At 41.5% G+C, this 18,366-nt stretch overlaps 3 protein-coding genes across 4 annotated transcripts; 2 read left to right on the top strand and 1 right to left on the bottom strand.

The window, feature by feature from the left end:
* The first annotated feature begins 221 nt into the window (after window positions 1-221).
* On the top strand, window positions 222-1,749 carry triap1 (TP53 regulated inhibitor of apoptosis 1). Its single transcript, XM_083670139.1, has 2 exons — window positions 222-486; window positions 963-1,749. The coding sequence occupies exons 1-2, from the start codon at window positions 340-342 to the stop codon at window positions 1,038-1,040; spliced, it is 225 nt and encodes a 74-aa protein (XP_083526265.1). The 5' UTR covers window positions 222-339; the 3' UTR covers window positions 1,041-1,749.
* Window positions 1,750-2,003: 254 nt separating this feature from the next.
* srsf9 (serine and arginine rich splicing factor 9) lies at window positions 2,004-5,398 on the bottom strand. Of its 2 annotated transcripts, none has more exons than XM_083669692.1 (5): window positions 5,296-5,398; window positions 4,140-4,553; window positions 3,738-3,949; window positions 2,942-3,114; window positions 2,004-2,843 (listed from the first exon to the last, which is right to left on the bottom strand). In XM_083669692.1, the coding sequence occupies exons 2-5, from the start codon at window positions 4,295-4,297 to the stop codon at window positions 2,619-2,621; spliced, it is 768 nt and encodes a 255-aa protein (XP_083525818.1). In that variant the 5' UTR covers window positions 4,298-4,553; window positions 5,296-5,398; the 3' UTR covers window positions 2,004-2,618. The 2 variants fall into 2 exon arrangements, with proteins under 2 accessions (XP_083525818.1, XP_083525819.1); XM_083669693.1 differs by having other exon boundaries at window positions 4,140-4,322; window positions 5,296-5,375.
* Window positions 5,399-6,358: 960 nt separating this feature from the next.
* gal3st1b (galactose-3-O-sulfotransferase 1b) lies at window positions 6,359-10,681 on the top strand. Its single transcript, XM_083669691.1, has 3 exons — window positions 6,359-6,451; window positions 8,218-8,365; window positions 8,686-10,681. Exons 2-3 carry the CDS (start codon window positions 8,238-8,240, stop codon window positions 9,836-9,838), a joined length of 1,281 nt encoding a protein of 426 aa, XP_083525817.1. The 5' UTR covers window positions 6,359-6,451; window positions 8,218-8,237; the 3' UTR covers window positions 9,839-10,681.
* Window positions 10,682-18,366: the final 7,685 nt, after the last annotated feature.

Here is an 18,366-nt window from a genome sequence, read left to right as displayed (position 1 = left end):
TGAATCAGATGCTCTATTAATTAATACTGTATACAGACAGCGCAGATAGAGGTTTGGCCTGAGCGCAGATTCAGGGTCGGTTTGCTTGATTACCTGTAATGATTCAGGCCCTTGTTGGGGGAAAGAAAAATTATCCTGGATCAGCAGTGCAAGTACATGTGTCGCTCATCAAGCTACGTCATCATAATACGCCAAGCATTTCCTCAATGAGCCAATCGGACCATAATGGTTCAAGGAAAGTCAAGTGGGTCTGAGGAAGAGATAGGGGCCAAACTGCTTAAGTGATTATAATGTTATCTTAAACTATATTCACAATATCTCTGTTGATTTCTCGCTAAAATGAATAGTGTTGGAGAGGGCTGCACTGACCTTAAACGGGAATATGATCAGTGCTTCAATCGTTGGTTCGCTGAGAAATTCTTGAAGGGAGATCGAAGCGGTGACCCATGTACAGACATGTTCAAGAAATATCAACATTGTGTTCAGGTAAACTAAATTAATCTCAGTTACCTTTTTGAGCAAGCGGATGTAGCGTAGGATACAAGAACAGTAACGCATGTAGTAGTATGTCAGGTTGTTGCTCATAGCACTACTCATACCTCTAGTTAGCTGGCTAATGAGCAATAATTGTCAGTGAGTGCACTCGCCAATGTGTTGGGGGTGTCATTGGGTAGCATATGCTCTCCCCTCCCGTCAAAAGGGCAGGGCGATGTAATGGGAATATAGGTGTTCCCCATATTGCACGCATCGTCATTGGGACTGTATATTACTGGCTGTCACTGTACGGTATGACACGGTGAGTCAGTCTTTTATTTTTGGGGCTACAATAGATCGGTTATTATTTATTTTCCCCAAAGTGCAAAAAATACAGGACAAACATGACTTGTTTCTCGTTTCCTGTTTACATGCAATACATGTTACAAACTAATGATGTCGATGTTGTGCTTGTACTGTATTTGCAGAAGGCCATTAAAGAAAAGGACATTCCCATTGATGGTGTGGAATTCATGGGGCCCAATAAAGAAAAGCCAGACAGCTGATGCTGGAAGACACTGGGACTGAGTTGGATCTCCCCAACAACTTTGCCTTGTGATTCTCTGGGCATGCAGTGGAACATGTCCTGTTTTTCCACTATTTTAGCTCAGGCTGGAACTGGGGGTTGGATGAGGTCGCTGTCGCTATAGTGTTGTGGCAAATGAGCATTCATTGTGAGGATCAAAAATGCTGAAAATGAATGGTGATTGTAATTATTGTTTTGGGAATGTTTACATCAGTTTTAACCATTGACAACATTGTCTTGTGTAAAGAGGAACCATACGAGAGCACTGCAGGGTCTCAAAATCCAGATGCATTTGGATTAGACCAATAATACCCTTGGTTATTTTATGCTTTTAATGCAAATGTGTGGATATCATATCAGATTCTCATTAATTGTAAAGGCCTAGAGAGGATGTTTCTTTATTATTTGCAGCACTGAAAATATGGATGTCTAGTATGAGAGTGCCCTGGTGTCTTCTCACTCACAAGACGACTAAAGATGGCACAGCTGGAGTCTTTCCTATTGCAAGGTGGAAGCACTGGGCCAACCAAGACCATCCATAACATTTGTTTTGCAAGATAACAATTTTTACATTTTGTTTTTTAACTGGACACTTGTGTATGATGTGATGACATTGTAAAATTTTTATACACTTGTTTTTTGACAAGTGCATAGAAAACATAGCAATAAATAAATCATATACATGACAAATGAAACCCTCCTGTCAGTCTTGTCTCCCCTGTATTATTCCACCTGTCATCAGATGTATTTAAGACATATGTTCCTATGGGAGATGACTATTCATAAAAGCCCATTATAGCAACCAAATTAAGTTGCAGCTGTAAAAGCAAAACATTTCCAAGGCATTCTCAGGGGGGAAAAATACAAATATATATATTTTAGCAGCTATTGCATAGCACAGGCTATTGTGAAAAATCATGCATGATGACAGAAAACATTAAGGTGTTTGTATCAGTATTTTATTTGAAAAACAAATCTCTCTTGCATACAAGAGCAACCACACGATACAACATTGGGAGAGAAAGCTGAGAGAGCTAGTTAAAAAGATTAAACCTTTATTTAAAAGAGGAAAAAAAAAGTAAATTAAGCATTATCACATAACTTCATTACAATCAAAACCAATGTCCAATGTACTCAGGCATTCAGCGGTCCACTCACAAATAATGAAAAAGAAAAGAAAAAGAAGCTGATACAGGCAGACGTTCACATTTTGTTATTTTTGTGCCACACCATTATCAGGGCAATGCTCATGGTAAACTGATAAAGTTCATACATTGACCAGAAAGCAAAACCATCAAATTATCCCTCTGTTCCATTAACACATGGTCTCTCCTCATACCAGAACTGAGCAGACTACGGCAATCCGAAACAGAGTACGGAAGCTTCCACAGTGACCAAAAAGAAAGAATCTACCAGATTAAGGCAGAGGAGAGGGGGGTGGAGACCTTATCATGGAATGTACATTGCAAGCAAGAGGAGAAATATTCTGTGAGTGTGTCCTTGGAGGAGGTGAACAAAACAAAATTGCCCCTAATTATCATGTGAATGACCTGCTGGTCTACCGATAGTGGCGTGAGGGTGGGCTGTGGTGCTGTGGAGGGTGTCGCCTGGATGGGGGGCTATGGCGGGACATAGAGCGGTGTGGGGGCGATTGGTAGCGTGGAGGAGGGGACCCTCTGCTCTGGTAAGGAGGTGAGTTGCGTCCCCGGGATCTGGAGCGGGACCGAGAGCGACCCCCGCTAGAACCCCTTTCCTCAAGGACGCGAATATATGCAGTCTCCCCCTGAAAGACAGAGCAGTTTTGTTATTGCTTTTGCAGAAAACATAAATACAAACTTTCAAGACATTTTACCACTTAAATTTTTTTTTATTGTTGCTCACCTGGTGGGAGCGGAACTCAGTCCTGTCCAGCCTGCGCAGGGCGTACTCCATGTCCTCCCTACGGAGAAACTCCACCACTCCTTCACCATCCCGCTGCACATCTGCGAAACACACATCCCCGGCCTCACGCATGTGATCCTTCAGGTCTTGCCAACTACCAGTTGGGGGCAAACCTAGGAGGGGTGAGAGCAGGGCCACAGAGGATCTTTAGATGGGCGGTTTGGACAGTTTCATGAGTTTGTTCAGTTTGCAAAATGCCTCGAGGGAGGGTGATCATTTTGGTGCTACGATGATCAACATTGTTTCAAACAGTTTAGAGAAGGGTACATCTTAATCAAACAAAGCTGGAGAACAAAATGCTTTTAACGTTATGGAGTACAAACCTAAAAGGTGTCTGCACAACAAACTCAAATGCACAGTTTTGAGATATTATCAGTCTCAACATTTCTGCTCCAGTGTTTGACATTTTGAACTGACTACTAGATAGTGTGATGTGAAATTACCCTTCTTCAAAGAATAGAGGACAATACAACACAGATACAATGTAAGAGTACCTTCAATTAAGGGGAAAAATTAAATAAATGAGAAAACATACACCTACCAGTCACTATGGCCGGTGTTTGGGGTTATGCAGTCAACATGATCAGTTTGAGTTTTTTTTTTTTTTACTGTTTGGTTCATGATTGTTTTGGGTAGCTGACTTGACCTCATCCACTTAGTCCCCTTGACCTCCAGTCCGCCAAGAGAGTGAGAGAGACAAAAACAAAACTGCCTACGACTCAGAACGTCCACCTACCAGTCACTATGACCCGGAACTCAGACCTCCGAGTTGGGGGCCCAAACCTCCCCCTAGGTCCCCCTCCTCCTTCTCCTTCCCCACGTCCTCCTCCTCCTCCTCCTCCCATAGGGCCACTAAATTTGGCACCAGAGGAGCGAGGGTATTCCACACGCAGCTTGGAATCTCCAAATTCGTATCCATTCCTTCCATAGACAGCATCTTCTGCATCCCTAAGAGAAGAGAGCAAAGAACTCCTTACTAAAGCACTCCTGTTTGACTAAGGGACATAGGCCTACACCTGGCAACGCCCTCGCCATCCGTTCACTGCGGTCAGCCAGTGGTGGTGTTACTAGGGGAACATCTTGCCAACAGTAGGGTACCGTTGACTTGTACACGCACATGATCATCCCAGGGACTCACCGTGGGTCTTCGAAGCGGACAAAGGCAAAAGGGATGGTGCCTCTATTGTTCTTTAGTTCGACATCCCGGATTTTTCCATATTTGAAGAAGAGATCCTCTATGTCCCTCTCCTGGACATCCATTGGAAGATTCCCCACGTAGATCCGTCCATCCGCCATGGTTGTAGTTGTCAGATTGGCCCTGCTAACACAAACCGGAAGCACCTGCAGGCTTCAAGCTCACTTTTCGCATGGATAGCTGTGGAGGTGTGGAGATGATCCGTATCCTAATCCTAGTCCTAGTCCCAATCCAAAATCCTAGTCCGTCCTCCTCTAATCCCTTAATTTAGAAAAAAACTTAAATCTGTGTTGAGCAGCAGCAGCACATGTCGAGTTCAAGACAATCAGCACAGGACCTCGGACCCAACTCTGAAAGCTTTAAAACACAAGATAATGAATGCCTAGGGTCCGTATCAACACTGCAAAACACGTTGGAACATGCACTAGTTTAGGCTATACCTGTGCACATTTTATTGCTTTCTTTATTTCTGAAAAGACAGATACCAGGGCTAACATGCATCCATCAAGCAGGGGGAAGTCCACGGGCACACTTCCTGATACAGTATGCAGTCACCCCAGCAAACCGACATGTCGCCCGAATAGAATAACCTTTAGTTGATCAAGGAAAACAAAGACAACTTCTGCATATAATTATGTGACTTCAAGTTAGCTAGGTGATCGAATCAGCAAGTAATATAAAAGGTCATTGCTACATGATGCAGCTAACCAACTAGACCCGTTCAGACAGTGCGGGCTAGCAAGCAGCTAGCCATTCTTTGACATTTCCCGCGAACCCGGAAGGCAGCCAGTAGTTGTGAAGCAATTCGTTATTGTTTTTTTAAGACACACCAATTAAACACATATGTTTATACAGGGGCCTGCATGTTCCAGCTAGCTAACGTTACGATAAAATAAAACAATGGCAGAAACATGTGCAGCATGTTTATTGGCAGATCCAGCTAGCTATCCCTTTGTTGCTTCCGTGTTACTGGTTTATTAGCTAGCTAGCTCCCTACGAAATACGTTGCAACTCTTATCGTCTTGTAATGAGATTAAAAACACAAGTAATTTGGTTTGTAATGACTTAATCAAATGAAATCAATGGGTTTCAGACGTACCTCCGTGTAATTGTCTTCGCTATAACTCGGGAACAAACGACAGCGTTGACACTGGCTAGCCTCTTCCTCCTTGCAGCAGGAACTCAGCTGTCAACTGTCACGGGCTCCTTCGACCAATGGTTGCAGAGGCCAGCCCTCGTATTTGCATGTTTTATTGATTTGCTGTGTTGTCATCAGTTGGTTGAACGGTGACTTTGTGGCTGAAGGAATCACAATTCTTTTATTTGGCCAAGTATATTTGCACATACAGCAAATTGACTTGGTGAGGTTGGTGCATAGGACATAAAACAACAATATATAAGCAAAATATGAACAAAAGTGTTACAAAATAGCAAAATATTAACAAAATAGCAAAAAAAACTATAAATGAACAATAAATTATGTAGGCTGTGCGAGGCTAGGAGGCAATGAGGCTAGAGGCTGTGGAATGGGTATGGGGCATGTACACTATAAATTAGAATAAATGTAAATAAATATAAATTACACTGTCAGTGCATTGTGTGTGTGTGTCTGTGTGTGTGTGTGTGTGCGTGTATATGTGTGTGTGACAGGGATTATCTACCAGTAGGCCCACCCACATTCACTAAAAATTATTCTTGCTTGATTCTTACATGAATAGCCTAAAGACAATCGGAATCTGATCATTATTAAATGTATTAATCATATAACAATAATGAATTATAGCCACATAGAAGAAGTGCAGGGTTTTCACAGGTCTCAAGAATACACATGCATGTAGGCTGTATTGCATTCAGCGAGAAATACAACCCTACATGACATCACTATTACAATAGTTAATAATAAACTGTGATTGCTGAGCTTTTCAACTGTTTCTGTCCATTTTCTAAAACATGTATTATTTCCTTCAATGATCAATATCATTCCTACCAACATTAGCAAAGTAGCCTACTTGGGTGATAGGCCTAATGTCATAACCAGTTGGGCCAGGTGAGTCACTGAGAACTGTCTCTTGTCATGCCATGGGAGGGGACACATATGATTCTCTGACCTCACTGCCTCAACCAAGAAGCCATGCATGTGGCTGCTGGAGTTTCTAGAATAAAATAGACAGAGAGGGGTAGCTCTCAGATTTGAACATCTATTGTGGAAGATTGTAGTTCACCAGCCATTGAGTATCAGCTCCAAGTCTCATCAGGTAAAGCATCTTAATTAATTTGCCTCAGTGATGTGTGATTTGCCTTTTGATACTGTTTGATACTGGCTCTGTGAATAGAAATGTAGTGAAAAGCTATGATTGATTGAAGCTATGATGATTGTATGAGATTGCAAGTATCTTGGTATAGTTTCATCAAATGTACAGTATAACCAAGTATATATTAATTATTAGTAAAACTTGAGAGATAGCAAGGAAACTTGATTTTTGCTAAAAGTAGACCAAAGAATGCAAATACAAACACCATCTGCTTACACTAGCCTGGCTCACTAAAATCTTAGGTGTAAAAAGTGATTCTGTCAGCTTTCCTCTGTTTGGTATGTAAACATAAGGGTTGTGTCTGTTGACATATAGTACTGTCACATTATAATATAGGCGGTGATGTAAATACAGCATGTGAATACCAACACCTGAATGAAAGGAATTTCCCATTACTATTGTCACTGTAGATGCCCCCCTCTCCACTTTGCATTGAGGATTGAGGATTATAAATGTTCTTGTAGGGCCTAATAGGATGGTAGTGGCTATATTTTGTTAATAGCGAAGCCTATCTTAATATTAATAATCTGACTCCAAGTAATTTAATTAACACTATGTGCAAATAATTGTTGAGTTTTTACTGATTAGTACAAGACTGGTCAAATAGAATGAATCAGATGAGGCTTTAATAATACTGTATACATACAATTAAACAAGACAAATACTTCATAGAGAAACATTGCATTCTACCCTCAATGGTGAATGATAGATAGGGAGAGAGGTAGAGTGAAAGAGAGAGAGAGAGAGAGAGAGAGAGAGAGAGAGAGAGAGAGAGACAAGGACAGACCACATGATCTGTTTACTGTACTCACGAAACAACACCCGCTGACCAGGACACAAAGAAAGCCACAGTATTTAAATTAGGAACTGCTTGGAGTACCAATGAGACTGCATCCTATCTATTCTATTCGGATAACACCACCACATTACCACATTCTTGAAAGCTTGTAAATATTTGTTTGTTTTTGATTTGAAAGCAGAATTTCAGAACCATAATCATGTTTGATGTGTAAACATGAAGGCCGTATAAAAAAGGCTGATGAAGCTTTTTCCTCTCCTGATCCTTATCTCTCTCTCGCTGTGTCTCTGTCTCTGTCTCTGTCTCTGTCTCTGTCTCTCTCTCTCTCCTTCATCAAGTGGAATAATTACATTTAAAACATGCAATGTAATAGCTAAATGAGATACCTGTGAAAGAATACCTGTTCTAACCACTATACAACAATGAGTGCTCTACAGATGACCAATATGCACTCTTCCTGATTATCTTTCTTAAAACAAAGGTATCACAGCATGAACTATTACAATGAAATCACTGTCTTTTACACTGACTGGCCAATTCTTTGTTTACCCAGTCCCCTACAGTGCCCTATGATGTTAGTCCAGGGAAATTCAGGGAAACCCAGTAAGTGTGACTGAGACGCAGTTTCCGTAAACAGGGAGCATTTGTAGGGACAAGGCTCATGGTCTAGCAGGAAATCCCTAACCATGATGATGCTAAAATTATCCAGAAATGCTAAAAATTAGCTGAAGTTAGTAGTGGCCATTTAAACAACACTTAACCATGGATTACGGTTTCTCTTGGCCCATAGACTACATTCAAGGTAAGGAACCATCTGACTATTAGGTGTAAAATAGTGAACTAATTGTTACTTTTGTTAATTGTTCATTTCTCTCCCCCTTACTGCCTCTGTCTCTCTCTTCCATTTCAGGTTGCCCTGACATTGGAAGTATGCTTGGTGTGAGAGGAAGACGGCCCAAGTCTGTCATAAGAGGGCTGGTAATAGGTACTCTGTTGGCCAGTATTATGATGGTACTGTACTGCTTTTTTGCCCCAGCAGTCCAAGTCAATTTACAAGAGTAAGTAGTTGCTACTGTGAAGTGTATATTTATGTTAACTTCCAGGGAATGTTGGCCTATATTTGTTGTAAAACAGACAAAAAAAAGTAAACATTGTCAAATAATTTTAGACAGGCCTTCCTGTAATCTTCTTTGTTTTTTTAAGTGTCTTGTTTGTTTTCCTGTTTTCAATGCACTCAACTGTATGTGCTTTGAGATTGTTCAAATGAAAAGCGCTCCACAAATAAAATTTATTATTATTATTAAGTTAAACTAAATGAAGTACATTTTCTAACTTTCAGTTTACTCATCCAGTATATACTGTAATTGTTTTTCTACAGGGTTACGATTGCTCCTTCCTGTGCTCAAACTTTGTCGAAAACATGGCGGCACAATTTCACCAACTCCTCTCAAAGCATGAAAGGACAGTCAGAGGAGTGTGTGCCCAAGATGGACATCATGTTCATGAAGACCCATAAGACCGCCAGCAGCACGTTACTCAATATCCTCTTTCGCTTCGGTGAGAAGCATGGACTAAAGTTTGCCTTTCCTGATGGCCGCAATGACTTCTTCTACCCCTCTCCTTTCCTGTGCTCTCAGGTCAAGGACTACCAGCCAGGTGCTTGTTTCAACATTGTATGTAACCATATGCGCTTTGATGAGCATGAGGTGGGAAAGCTTCTGCCCACAGATGCCACCTACTTCACCATCCTGCGAGACCCAGCAGAACTCTTTGAGTCCTCCTTCCATTACTACCACCGGGCAGTGCCCTTCACCTGGGGCATCCACGGGGAAGACAAACTGGCAGAGTTTTTGTGCCACCCTACGACATACTACTCCCCGGAAGGTTATAACTCATTCTACCTCAAGAACATGCTCTTTTTTGACTTTGGATTTGACAACAACCTGGAAGCGGACCACCCTGACGTCGAGAGGAACATTCGCACCCTGTCCAAACGCTTCCAACTGGTCCTTATGGCAGAGCATTTTGAGGAGTCGCTCATCCTGCTCAAAGACAGCCTCTGTTGGACGATGGAAGACCTGTTGTTCTTCAAGATCAATGCCCGCAAGGGCTCCTCTGTGACCCGGCTGACCCCTGAGCTGAGGGCTAAGGCCCTGGAATGGAATGGGGCAGACTGGAAGCTCTATCAGCACTTTAACACTACATTCTGGGCTAAGGTGGAGGCGTATGGATGGACACGGATGGAGCAGGATGTCATGGAGCTGAAGAGGAGGAATGCAGAGATGGAAGCCATCTGCATCGAGGGTGGGGGCGCGGTTGAGGCTGGGATGATTCAGGACAAGAGTCTGCTTCCCTGGCAGCCACTTGGAGAGACCTCAATCCTGGGCTACAATCTAAGGAAAAACATCAACCATAAATACAGGACCCTCTGCCATAAAATGCTCACACCTGAGATACAGTACCTGTCAGAGTTAGGGGTCAACCTGTGGCTCACACGATTATGGGGTTGGTTAAAGGATACTCTTTACTAGTTTACTGACTGTGACTCAGACTAGGACAATTGAACTTGGAGAAGCACAGAAAACTGCTGTATCTGGCTCCGCATGCATCATCTGATTGCATTCATTAATGAAACAAGCAGAAACTGAATACTATAACAGCTGTGAGCTGATTATAGACCCAGAATATTTAAATGTATTTATTATGTTTTAAATTCTCTCTCTCTCTCTCTCTCTCTCTCTCTCTCACTCACCATTAATCTGTTACATGCAGATCAATATCCTATCCTTGCACAGTGATCTATGTCTCAAATGTCAAATGTTCCCCACATAGGTGAATACAACTTATGAATCCAAATCATCCCCATTAAAACCCATATAAATGTACATATATTTTGAATGTACAGCTTCAACATATGTATTTTTTAAGTGTATCTTTTTCTATGTAAGCGCACTAATTATTACCAGCAAATTATCATTAATTGTTTTGGTCGGTGTTCATTAAAAGACAGCATACTGTATGGTTGAACTGGTTCGATCAGATACTCTGTTTTGCCCCATAACACTAAAACACTGATGAAAGTGAGCCACACTTCCCTGAGCAAGTGTAGTTAATGAAGTTAATGATGTTGCAGTATCAGTTTTCAAAACCCATATTTTCTCTAAGTTCTGCAGCATGCATGGCAGTGACCGTATTTCCACGGTGCCTACCCTGCCATATGTTCATATTCATATCTTGTATAGGAGTAGCAGTAGCAAACATATTTGTCTGCAGGGGGCAGTAAAACACCTTCATATAAGCTCCTTGAAACGACAGAACCCAAAGTTCGAAAAATAAATGCTGGATAACAAATAAATTATTAAACAAACCTGAAATGTAGTAGTACATGTAATGTTCACGTCTGCGTGGAAACAATGTATGTAGCCACCTGAAGAGAGCTCCTCTCTCTGTCCCCCCCTCTGTCTGTCACCTCCATATGCATGTGCAAGACCATGTAGTCAGATAATGATTACTTACATACTTACTTGAATAGTCAGATAACAAGACTATGGAGTGGTATTTGGTGTACTGCAGTTAGTAGCCTAGAATCGGCTGACTTCTCTGTAGTGAGAAATATTGACTCCTGGGATCCATTTATTGCCACAAGGAAGTTGGGAGAAGAAAACCCATTTTTGTGGGCTGGTTACCATGGAAACTTGAAGTGGCCAGCCCGCTCAAAACATGGTTGTTTTATGATGTTTATTGCTGGTAGACGGGCTTTTTTTTTTTACCTCACAAGGTCAAAGGTGAAACTAAAAGATGTTGAGATTTGAACACCAAAGACAAATGCACTATTACAAATACACAACTATTAATTTGGCAATTCATTCTCATATGGTACATTAAATGAAATGTACAATCTGATCAGATGCTGCTAGGACACCTTGAATTAAAAAGAAGGAAATTAGATGCACAAATAATGTGAAGAAGGATAATAATCCTGACTGAATCCCTCTGGCATTTGTGGCCAAATGACCCTGGTGGGCAAAACAAAGACACCCTTGACTGGAAGGTGATAAATACTGTATGAAACAATATAAAACAAATTAGTGACCATGAATAATGGATAGGAGATAAATGAAGGCACAGCATATTCTGACCATGCTTTTATTTTACTTGGCAGAATTTGAGTTAACTTGAGGCACTGACGTCTCAATACGGTCAGACATTGTGTGACATGATCATGTCAGACATTATAATGTACAACTTTGCCTAACCTACTCTTAACATGTTACCTGTACAATGGATTCACTCATGTTCCTCTTGTGTTTTATGTCACACAAATAATTAATGGAGGACATGAATCAATAGACAGACCTAGAAAGACCCCCTTAATAGCCCACGATCATTTAGACACAGCACACCATTTGCAGCAAATAATGAAATCTGAAGGATAACATCAAAATAATTGCACCCATTTGATATTTATTAGAAGTTATTTAATTCAAATGAGTCTCAGTAGGTTAATTTTCTGAAAACATTGTCCATTAGGGTCTGCAAGAGGAAATTTGCTTCATTGCAATACATTACTTTTCCCATGTTTTCCCTGAATGATAGAACATACACATTGATTTTATTTTAGTTGAAGGATGCTCTTTAAAGAGCTATGAAGCTGAACTTAGTGGATCAAGCTTGAGAGGTGGATATACATTAATTTGTTGTAATGAGTGAGGTTGTAGGGTGATGCTGCTGAGTGGGTGAGAGAGCCGTGTTTTCTATAGATGCTGACATTCATCGCTGCATTCTAATATCAGCAATCATCCCAGCATACAGTATCTGTGATCAGGTCTATTCCAGAATACTGCTCACTATGTTTTCAGTTTACATTAGATAGCGTTCCTGTATTCATAACCATTCCCTTTGGTTCTCATATCTTTTCCCATAGAATCCACATCTAAGGTAAGCATCATTCTGTCAATATGTATCCCTCTATCATTGTGATTGTATTGCTTTATCTTCAAATACATGATGATTTTACTACATATTTAAGTTTCATTAAATTGGACATTCCTGCCTCGAACAGATATGTCAAACCACATAAGCAAATCCCATTTTGCCAGGGGAGATAGGTAATTAGTAATCTTTTCATCTCAGTGGAAACAGTACACTCCTGACCTTCATTGAAAGTATGCAGGTAAACCAAAGCAGTGTTTGGCTGTGATCTCCCACTCAGAGATTAAATGGGGAACACAGGATGATTGACACCGACAGAATATTCCCTGACACCGCCACTGATGGCTTGTCAGGGCAAAACCAGTTCATTTGAATTTAGACACCTGCAGACATTGTTACTCTCATTTTCAGGTATGAGTAAATTACACAGGAAGGGACATTGAATCTGCCAAATCAAAGTGAAATGTATTGATGCTGAGTGTTGACTGGAGGGACAACTTTCACCTTCGCCACAGAGGAACAGCACTATGTTAATGAAAGAGTGATATAGAGGAGAGAATAAAGACAGGTGGTAGGGATCGGCAGTTCCATTGTCTCTGTTGGGTTATAGTGGTATCGCTGAGTGCTTCAGTTACCCCCATCTTTTTACCAAAGCAGCCGTATGACTGGAAATACTGTATAGGATGACATCTAATGTGGGAGTTGCTGATTTATATCCTGAGTGGACAAAATGCTATTATCATATAGAAATGATCATATCCTCGTCCCATTTGTCTTTCTTACACTTGAAATGTACATAAGCAGCAGGGGAGGCTTGTGGAGGTGGAAATCGAAGGATGACTTCATTGTAATATATGGAATGGAATGAGGTCCCCCGATTTCTACCTCCACCAGCATACCCTGAGTAGTATATTATACGAAATGTACTGTATATCAATATGCTGAACTACATGAATTAACACAAATCTTCAGGAATACATTCATTATGTAGAAAAGCTTGCTCTGATCCCCAATGAGAAAGCAATGAACAGAGAATACGAGGAAGGAATCAAATGGAAGGATTATGGAAATCTCTACCTATGCCTGTTTTTTTCTATCCCAGTGGGAACATCATTCCAGACAGTCGATTAGCACCACATGAAATATCTTGTAAAGCTACACCAAATTAGGGGAATTCTGCTAACTGCCGTTTTAGAATCCACCAGGAGGCATGACGATAAAAGATATGATGGACCAGCAGGTATACAAGACTTCCTTTCTGCCATAAATACAACCATGTACTGTACTTCAAGTTGGGTCTTGGTTTTTACCTTTTTGAATATACCTGTTGAAATACATGCTACTGGATTCATCCAGGTTATATCTCCAGTAGGTGGTTTCTATCTCTTCTCTTCTGTCTGGTAGACATGACATCTTGGGAAAATACCAACTGGAAAACCAAACTAAACATGAAATCATATTTCGGAAAACGTAAGTCTTCACAGAGTATTTCCATTGTCTAGCTTGTGCATGCATTATCAATGTGTTCAGGATACTACAGTGTCCATGTTGTGTTGAGACAGTCAGCAAGACAGGGGAAAAAAAAAGCCTGGCACATCTTGAGAACCTGAAAAAAAAAACCATTCATCAATATCAAGAGCACACTTGTTACTGCCATACAAATACTGTGCATCATCTCTCAATGTATAATACGCTTTATTGATATTGATTTTCCATACCTTATATTTGATCCATTCCTTACTAATGCAGAAAGCTAATGAAATATGTGTGTCTCTTGCCCCCCCTACCCTCCATCCCAGCCCCTCACCCTAGGCATTGGTGATTAGGACACGCCACCACACTGCTCATGATTCCTCTCACAAACACTTATATTCTGACTTTCACTCTGGGTAAACAAACCTCCAACACCCATTTCATTCTATAATTTGCTGCTAGCGATAATGGTGCTCTTCTGTTAACTGCTGCTCTATCTCCCTCTCTCTCTCTCTCTCCTCTCTCCGTCTTTCTCACTCTCCGCTCTCTCACTCTCCCACTCTCTCTCCTGTTCCCTCTCTTTCACTCTTCTCCCCCCCCCCCCCCCCTTCTCTCCCCTTCCTCTCTCCTATCTCTTCCCTCTCTCTCATGTCAGTTTCAGGCATGAACCATGAACAGCGTCCTGCTGCCAGTTCTGACTGGACATTTACAGCCTGATAAACATGTGATTTAGAGTTTTTCATATGTGTGACCCCCTCCAGAGCGGCTGGATTGTACCATGTCCCCTGGGGCTAGTTAATATGATAGAAATAGAACCAGCTGTAACATATGCTAGGCTGCAGAGCTGCAGCTTCAGTGGTGCTGTATGTATTTACTCTATATATCCAGTTAAACGATGATCCCTGGGTTTAGACGCTTTGCACCTTTATTTCTTTGGCTTGCATTAACAGGAAAGTGACCTCACATGACACAGAAAATGAAAGACACTTTTCACCAATCTAATAGTAGCTAAACACAATGTTGTCCTCTGAATGACATCACTTCAGAATGTGGGTGGGAAAAGGTTCTCTTTTAATCTCTGACACTTTAGACAAGGCTTTAGAGGCAGGTCTGGGACAGGACATAATACTTAATGCAGAGGTGCCAAAGAAATGTTTATATGTCAATCTTATTTGAAAAGGAAAATGAACCCCATTACAAAATAACCGACCTGTAACATGTTATTTGACAAGGATGCTCTCTGTCCAGTAATCCAATGTGTGACACCAAGTGACAACTCAAGATGTCAAGATGTTGGAATAGAGCTCATCTTTATTTTCAAGTCTCACACGTCTATCGTCCTTTCCTATGTTGTGCTGTAGATTGTGTGAAGCATCCCATTGTTCAACACGAGTTATCCTGTCATTTACCGATTTGCAGGATTGGAAGCCCCCATACAGTTTCTATCTTAGCCCTTTAGCCTCTTGGCATGCATGGATGTATGGATGTATGGATGTATGGATGTATGGATGTATGGATGGATGTATGGATGTATGGATGTATGGATGTATGGATGGATGTATGGATGGATGGATGGATGGATGTATGGATGTATGGATGGATGGATGGATGTATGTATGTATGTATGGATGGATGTATGGATGGATGGATGTATGGATGGATGGATGTATGGATGGATGTATGGATGTATGGATGTATGGATGTATGGATGTATGGATGGATGGATGGATGGATGGATGGATGTATGGATGTATGGATGGATGTATGGATGTATGGATGGATGGATGGATGGATGTATGGATGGATGGATGGATGTATGGATGGATGTATGGATGGATGGATGGATGTATGGATGTATGGATGGATGGATGGATGGATGTATGTATGGATGGATGGATGTATGGATGGATGGATGGATGTATGGATGGATGTATGGATGGATGGATGGATGGATGTATGGATGTATGGATGGATGGATGGATGTATGTATGTATGGATGGATGTATGGATGGATGGATGTATGGATGGATGGATGTATGGATGGATGTATGGATGTATGGATGTATGGATGTATGGATGTATGGATGGATGGATGGATGGATGGATGTATGGATGTATGGATGGATGTATGGATGTATGGATGTATGGATGGATGGATGGATGGATGTATGGATGGATGGATGGATGTATGGATGGATGTATGGATGGATGGATGGATGTATGGATGTATGGATGGATGGATGGATGGATGTATGGATGTATGGATGTATGGATGTATGGATGTATGGATGGATGGATGGATGGATGGATGGATGTATGGATGTATGGATGGATGTATGGATGTATGGATGTATGGATGGATGGATGGATGGATGTATGGATGGATGGATGGATGTATGGATGGATGTATGGATGGATGGATGGATGTATGGATGTATGGATGGATGGATGGATGGATGTATGGATGGATGGATGGATGGATGGATGTATGGATGTATGGATGTATGGATGTATGGATGTATGTATGGATGTATGGATGGATGGATGTATGGATGGATGGATGGATGGATGGATGGATGGATGGATGTATGGATGTATGGATGGATGTATGGATGGATGTATGGATGGATGGATGGATGTATGGATGTATGTATGGATGGATGGATGGATGGATGGATGGATGTATGGATGTATGGATGTATGGATGTATGGATGTATTGCCTGCAGCGTGTGGAGCAAGTGGAGATTCCTGGAATTCTCCATAAACTCTGAATACATTGTCTGTAGTCTTCTGTGAAATCAATAAGCATAAAAAATTACATCAGAGCCCAGTATTTCCACATTTTTAATCTGGATCAGAATAATCCGGATACGGTAATCCCCTTTTTTGCTATCCAGGATCAGATCGATTTGTCTGGTTTGAGCCAGTATTCTAAAACATTATCCTAAAACATAGTATCATTCTGATCCAGATACAGTAGCACAAGATCAAGATCACAGAATCTGCATTTTCAGTGCTTTGTATAGACATCTATCTTGCCATCTACTGGGCAAGGTAATGTTACAACATTTTATTTAGCGGAAAAGACATGAGTGAACTACATGAAGAAAGGTTGCAAAGGCAAAAAAAAAGACAGCTTGTATGTCACTTGGAAGTAAATGTATTCACTTCTCTGCATAACTCATAATATAACACATTGACACCATTCAACACTCACACTACATTGAATACTATTACTAACCTAACCATTAATGTATAGGATTTTTTCCCAACATCTCCACTTTATTTTATTGTTTATAGTGACTTTCACCTTAAAGATCCACCCTGAAGATTGGATTACCAACTCCGAATCACTATCCGAATCATCCGAATCTAATTTTTCAGTTTTTAAATACCCAATACTATGATTTAATCCAATCCGATTGCCAAATCAGATCAAATACATTTTGGAGTACTGGGCCCAGAAAATGTCACTGCCTCTAAAGGATGCTCCCATTTGATGAAGGCAAGAGCACTAATCAACATCCAGACATTGGCATATTCTCAGCGACCAGAGGGAATGCAGTCTCATCCTTTTACAATATATGTGTCTGACTGCACTCAGGATAGTTGGAGTGTGAGGCTGGCGACAGTATCCTGATGCCTAATTCTCTTGGAGGATTACCAGAGTAGTCTCTCACAGCAGTATTTCAATTGGCCTGTCATAATTTATTTGGCTAAGTGCACATAAAGGAATTACTGTGTATTTCAGTGGAGGAGCAATAATGTTTTTTTAGACCTTGTTTTGTCATATAACTTAAGTGTTGCCGTCATACTATATCAGTTTATAACCAAGAGTTGGTGCCTTCTGTAATTCCCCTTTTAACTGTTACGTCCCTGTTCAGTGTTCATATGGTAACTGTCACGCCCTCCACTTCCACCTAGCCTGTGTAAGTCTCTCTCTCTCTCTCCCCTGTCTGTCTATCTCTGTCTGTCTGTGTCTGTACGTGTGTGGCCGTGGCTCCAGGCTCCGGCAATCCAGTACGTCATTATCTCCACCTGCTCGGCCTACACGCTTGTGGTTCATCTTGTCATCTACTTGCAGTATTTAAACCCCGGCTTCCCGTCCACTCAACGCTAGATCGTTTGTTGTCTTTTCACGTTAGTCCCGTTTAGCCACGCTTAGTTCTCTGTAGATTGTCTAACCGCATTCTCTCTGTGCTACAGGATCACTTCCCGGTTTCTGCCTACCTGCCTGCCTGCCTGCCTATCCTGCCTGCCCTACCTACTTGCCCAGTCTGCCTGCCTACTTGTCCTGCCTGCCCTGCCTGCCCTGCCTACCTGCCCAGTCTGCCTGTCTACTTGCCCTGTCTACCTGCCCTGTCTGCCTGCCTGCCCAGTCTGCCTATCTGCCTGCTCTGTCTGCCCTGCCTGCCTGCCCTGCTTGCCCTGCTACCCTACCCTGCTTGCCATTCCACCCTGCTACTCCGTATTCCCCTATTCCCTCATTAAAACATGATTCTTTTATATATGTGTCCTGCGCTTGGGTTCCTTAGCTCTGACAGTAACAGTAACTGTTGTGTTAGATTGGGTATTGGAGGATTGCAATATCAGCAAGTTGTTAAGTATCCTTGGCATTCATATGTTGATCGGTGGCAGGTTAGACCACTCACC

The sequence above is a fragment of the Argentina silus genome, assembly GCF_951799395.1.
Source record: "Argentina silus genome assembly, chromosome: 5".
NCBI classification, from domain to species: Eukaryota; Metazoa; Chordata; class Actinopteri; order Argentiniformes; family Argentinidae; genus Argentina; species Argentina silus.
The sequence above is the reverse complement of the archived record's forward strand: the minus strand, read 5'-3'. Positions and strand labels throughout refer to the sequence as shown.

Bases quoted from the DNA above. Each gene is read 5' to 3' on its own strand.
- gal3st1b (XM_083669691.1), top strand. From the start codon at position 8,238: ATGCTTGGTGTGAGAGGAAGACGGCCCAAGTCTGTCATAAGAGGGCTG. The intron at 8,366-8,685 runs GTAAGTAGTTGC...GTTTTTCTACAG, and splicing joins GTCCAAGTCAATTTACAAGA to GGTTACGATTGCTCCTTCCT.
- srsf9 (XM_083669692.1), bottom strand. From the start codon at position 4,297: ATGGCGGATGGACGGATCTACGTGGGGAATCTTCCAATGGATGTCCAG. The intron at 3,950-4,139 runs GTGAGTCCCTGG...CTCTTCTCTTAG, and splicing joins GTCCGCTTCGAAGACCCACG to GGATGCAGAAGATGCTGTCT. The intron at 2,844-2,941 runs GTGAGCAACAAT...TCTGTCTTTCAG, and splicing joins CTGAGTTCCGCTCCCACCAG to GGGGAGACTGCATATATTCG.
- triap1 (XM_083670139.1), top strand. From the start codon at position 340: ATGAATAGTGTTGGAGAGGGCTGCACTGACCTTAAACGGGAATATGAT. The intron at 487-962 runs GTAAACTAAATT...CTGTATTTGCAG, and splicing joins AATATCAACATTGTGTTCAG to AAGGCCATTAAAGAAAAGGA.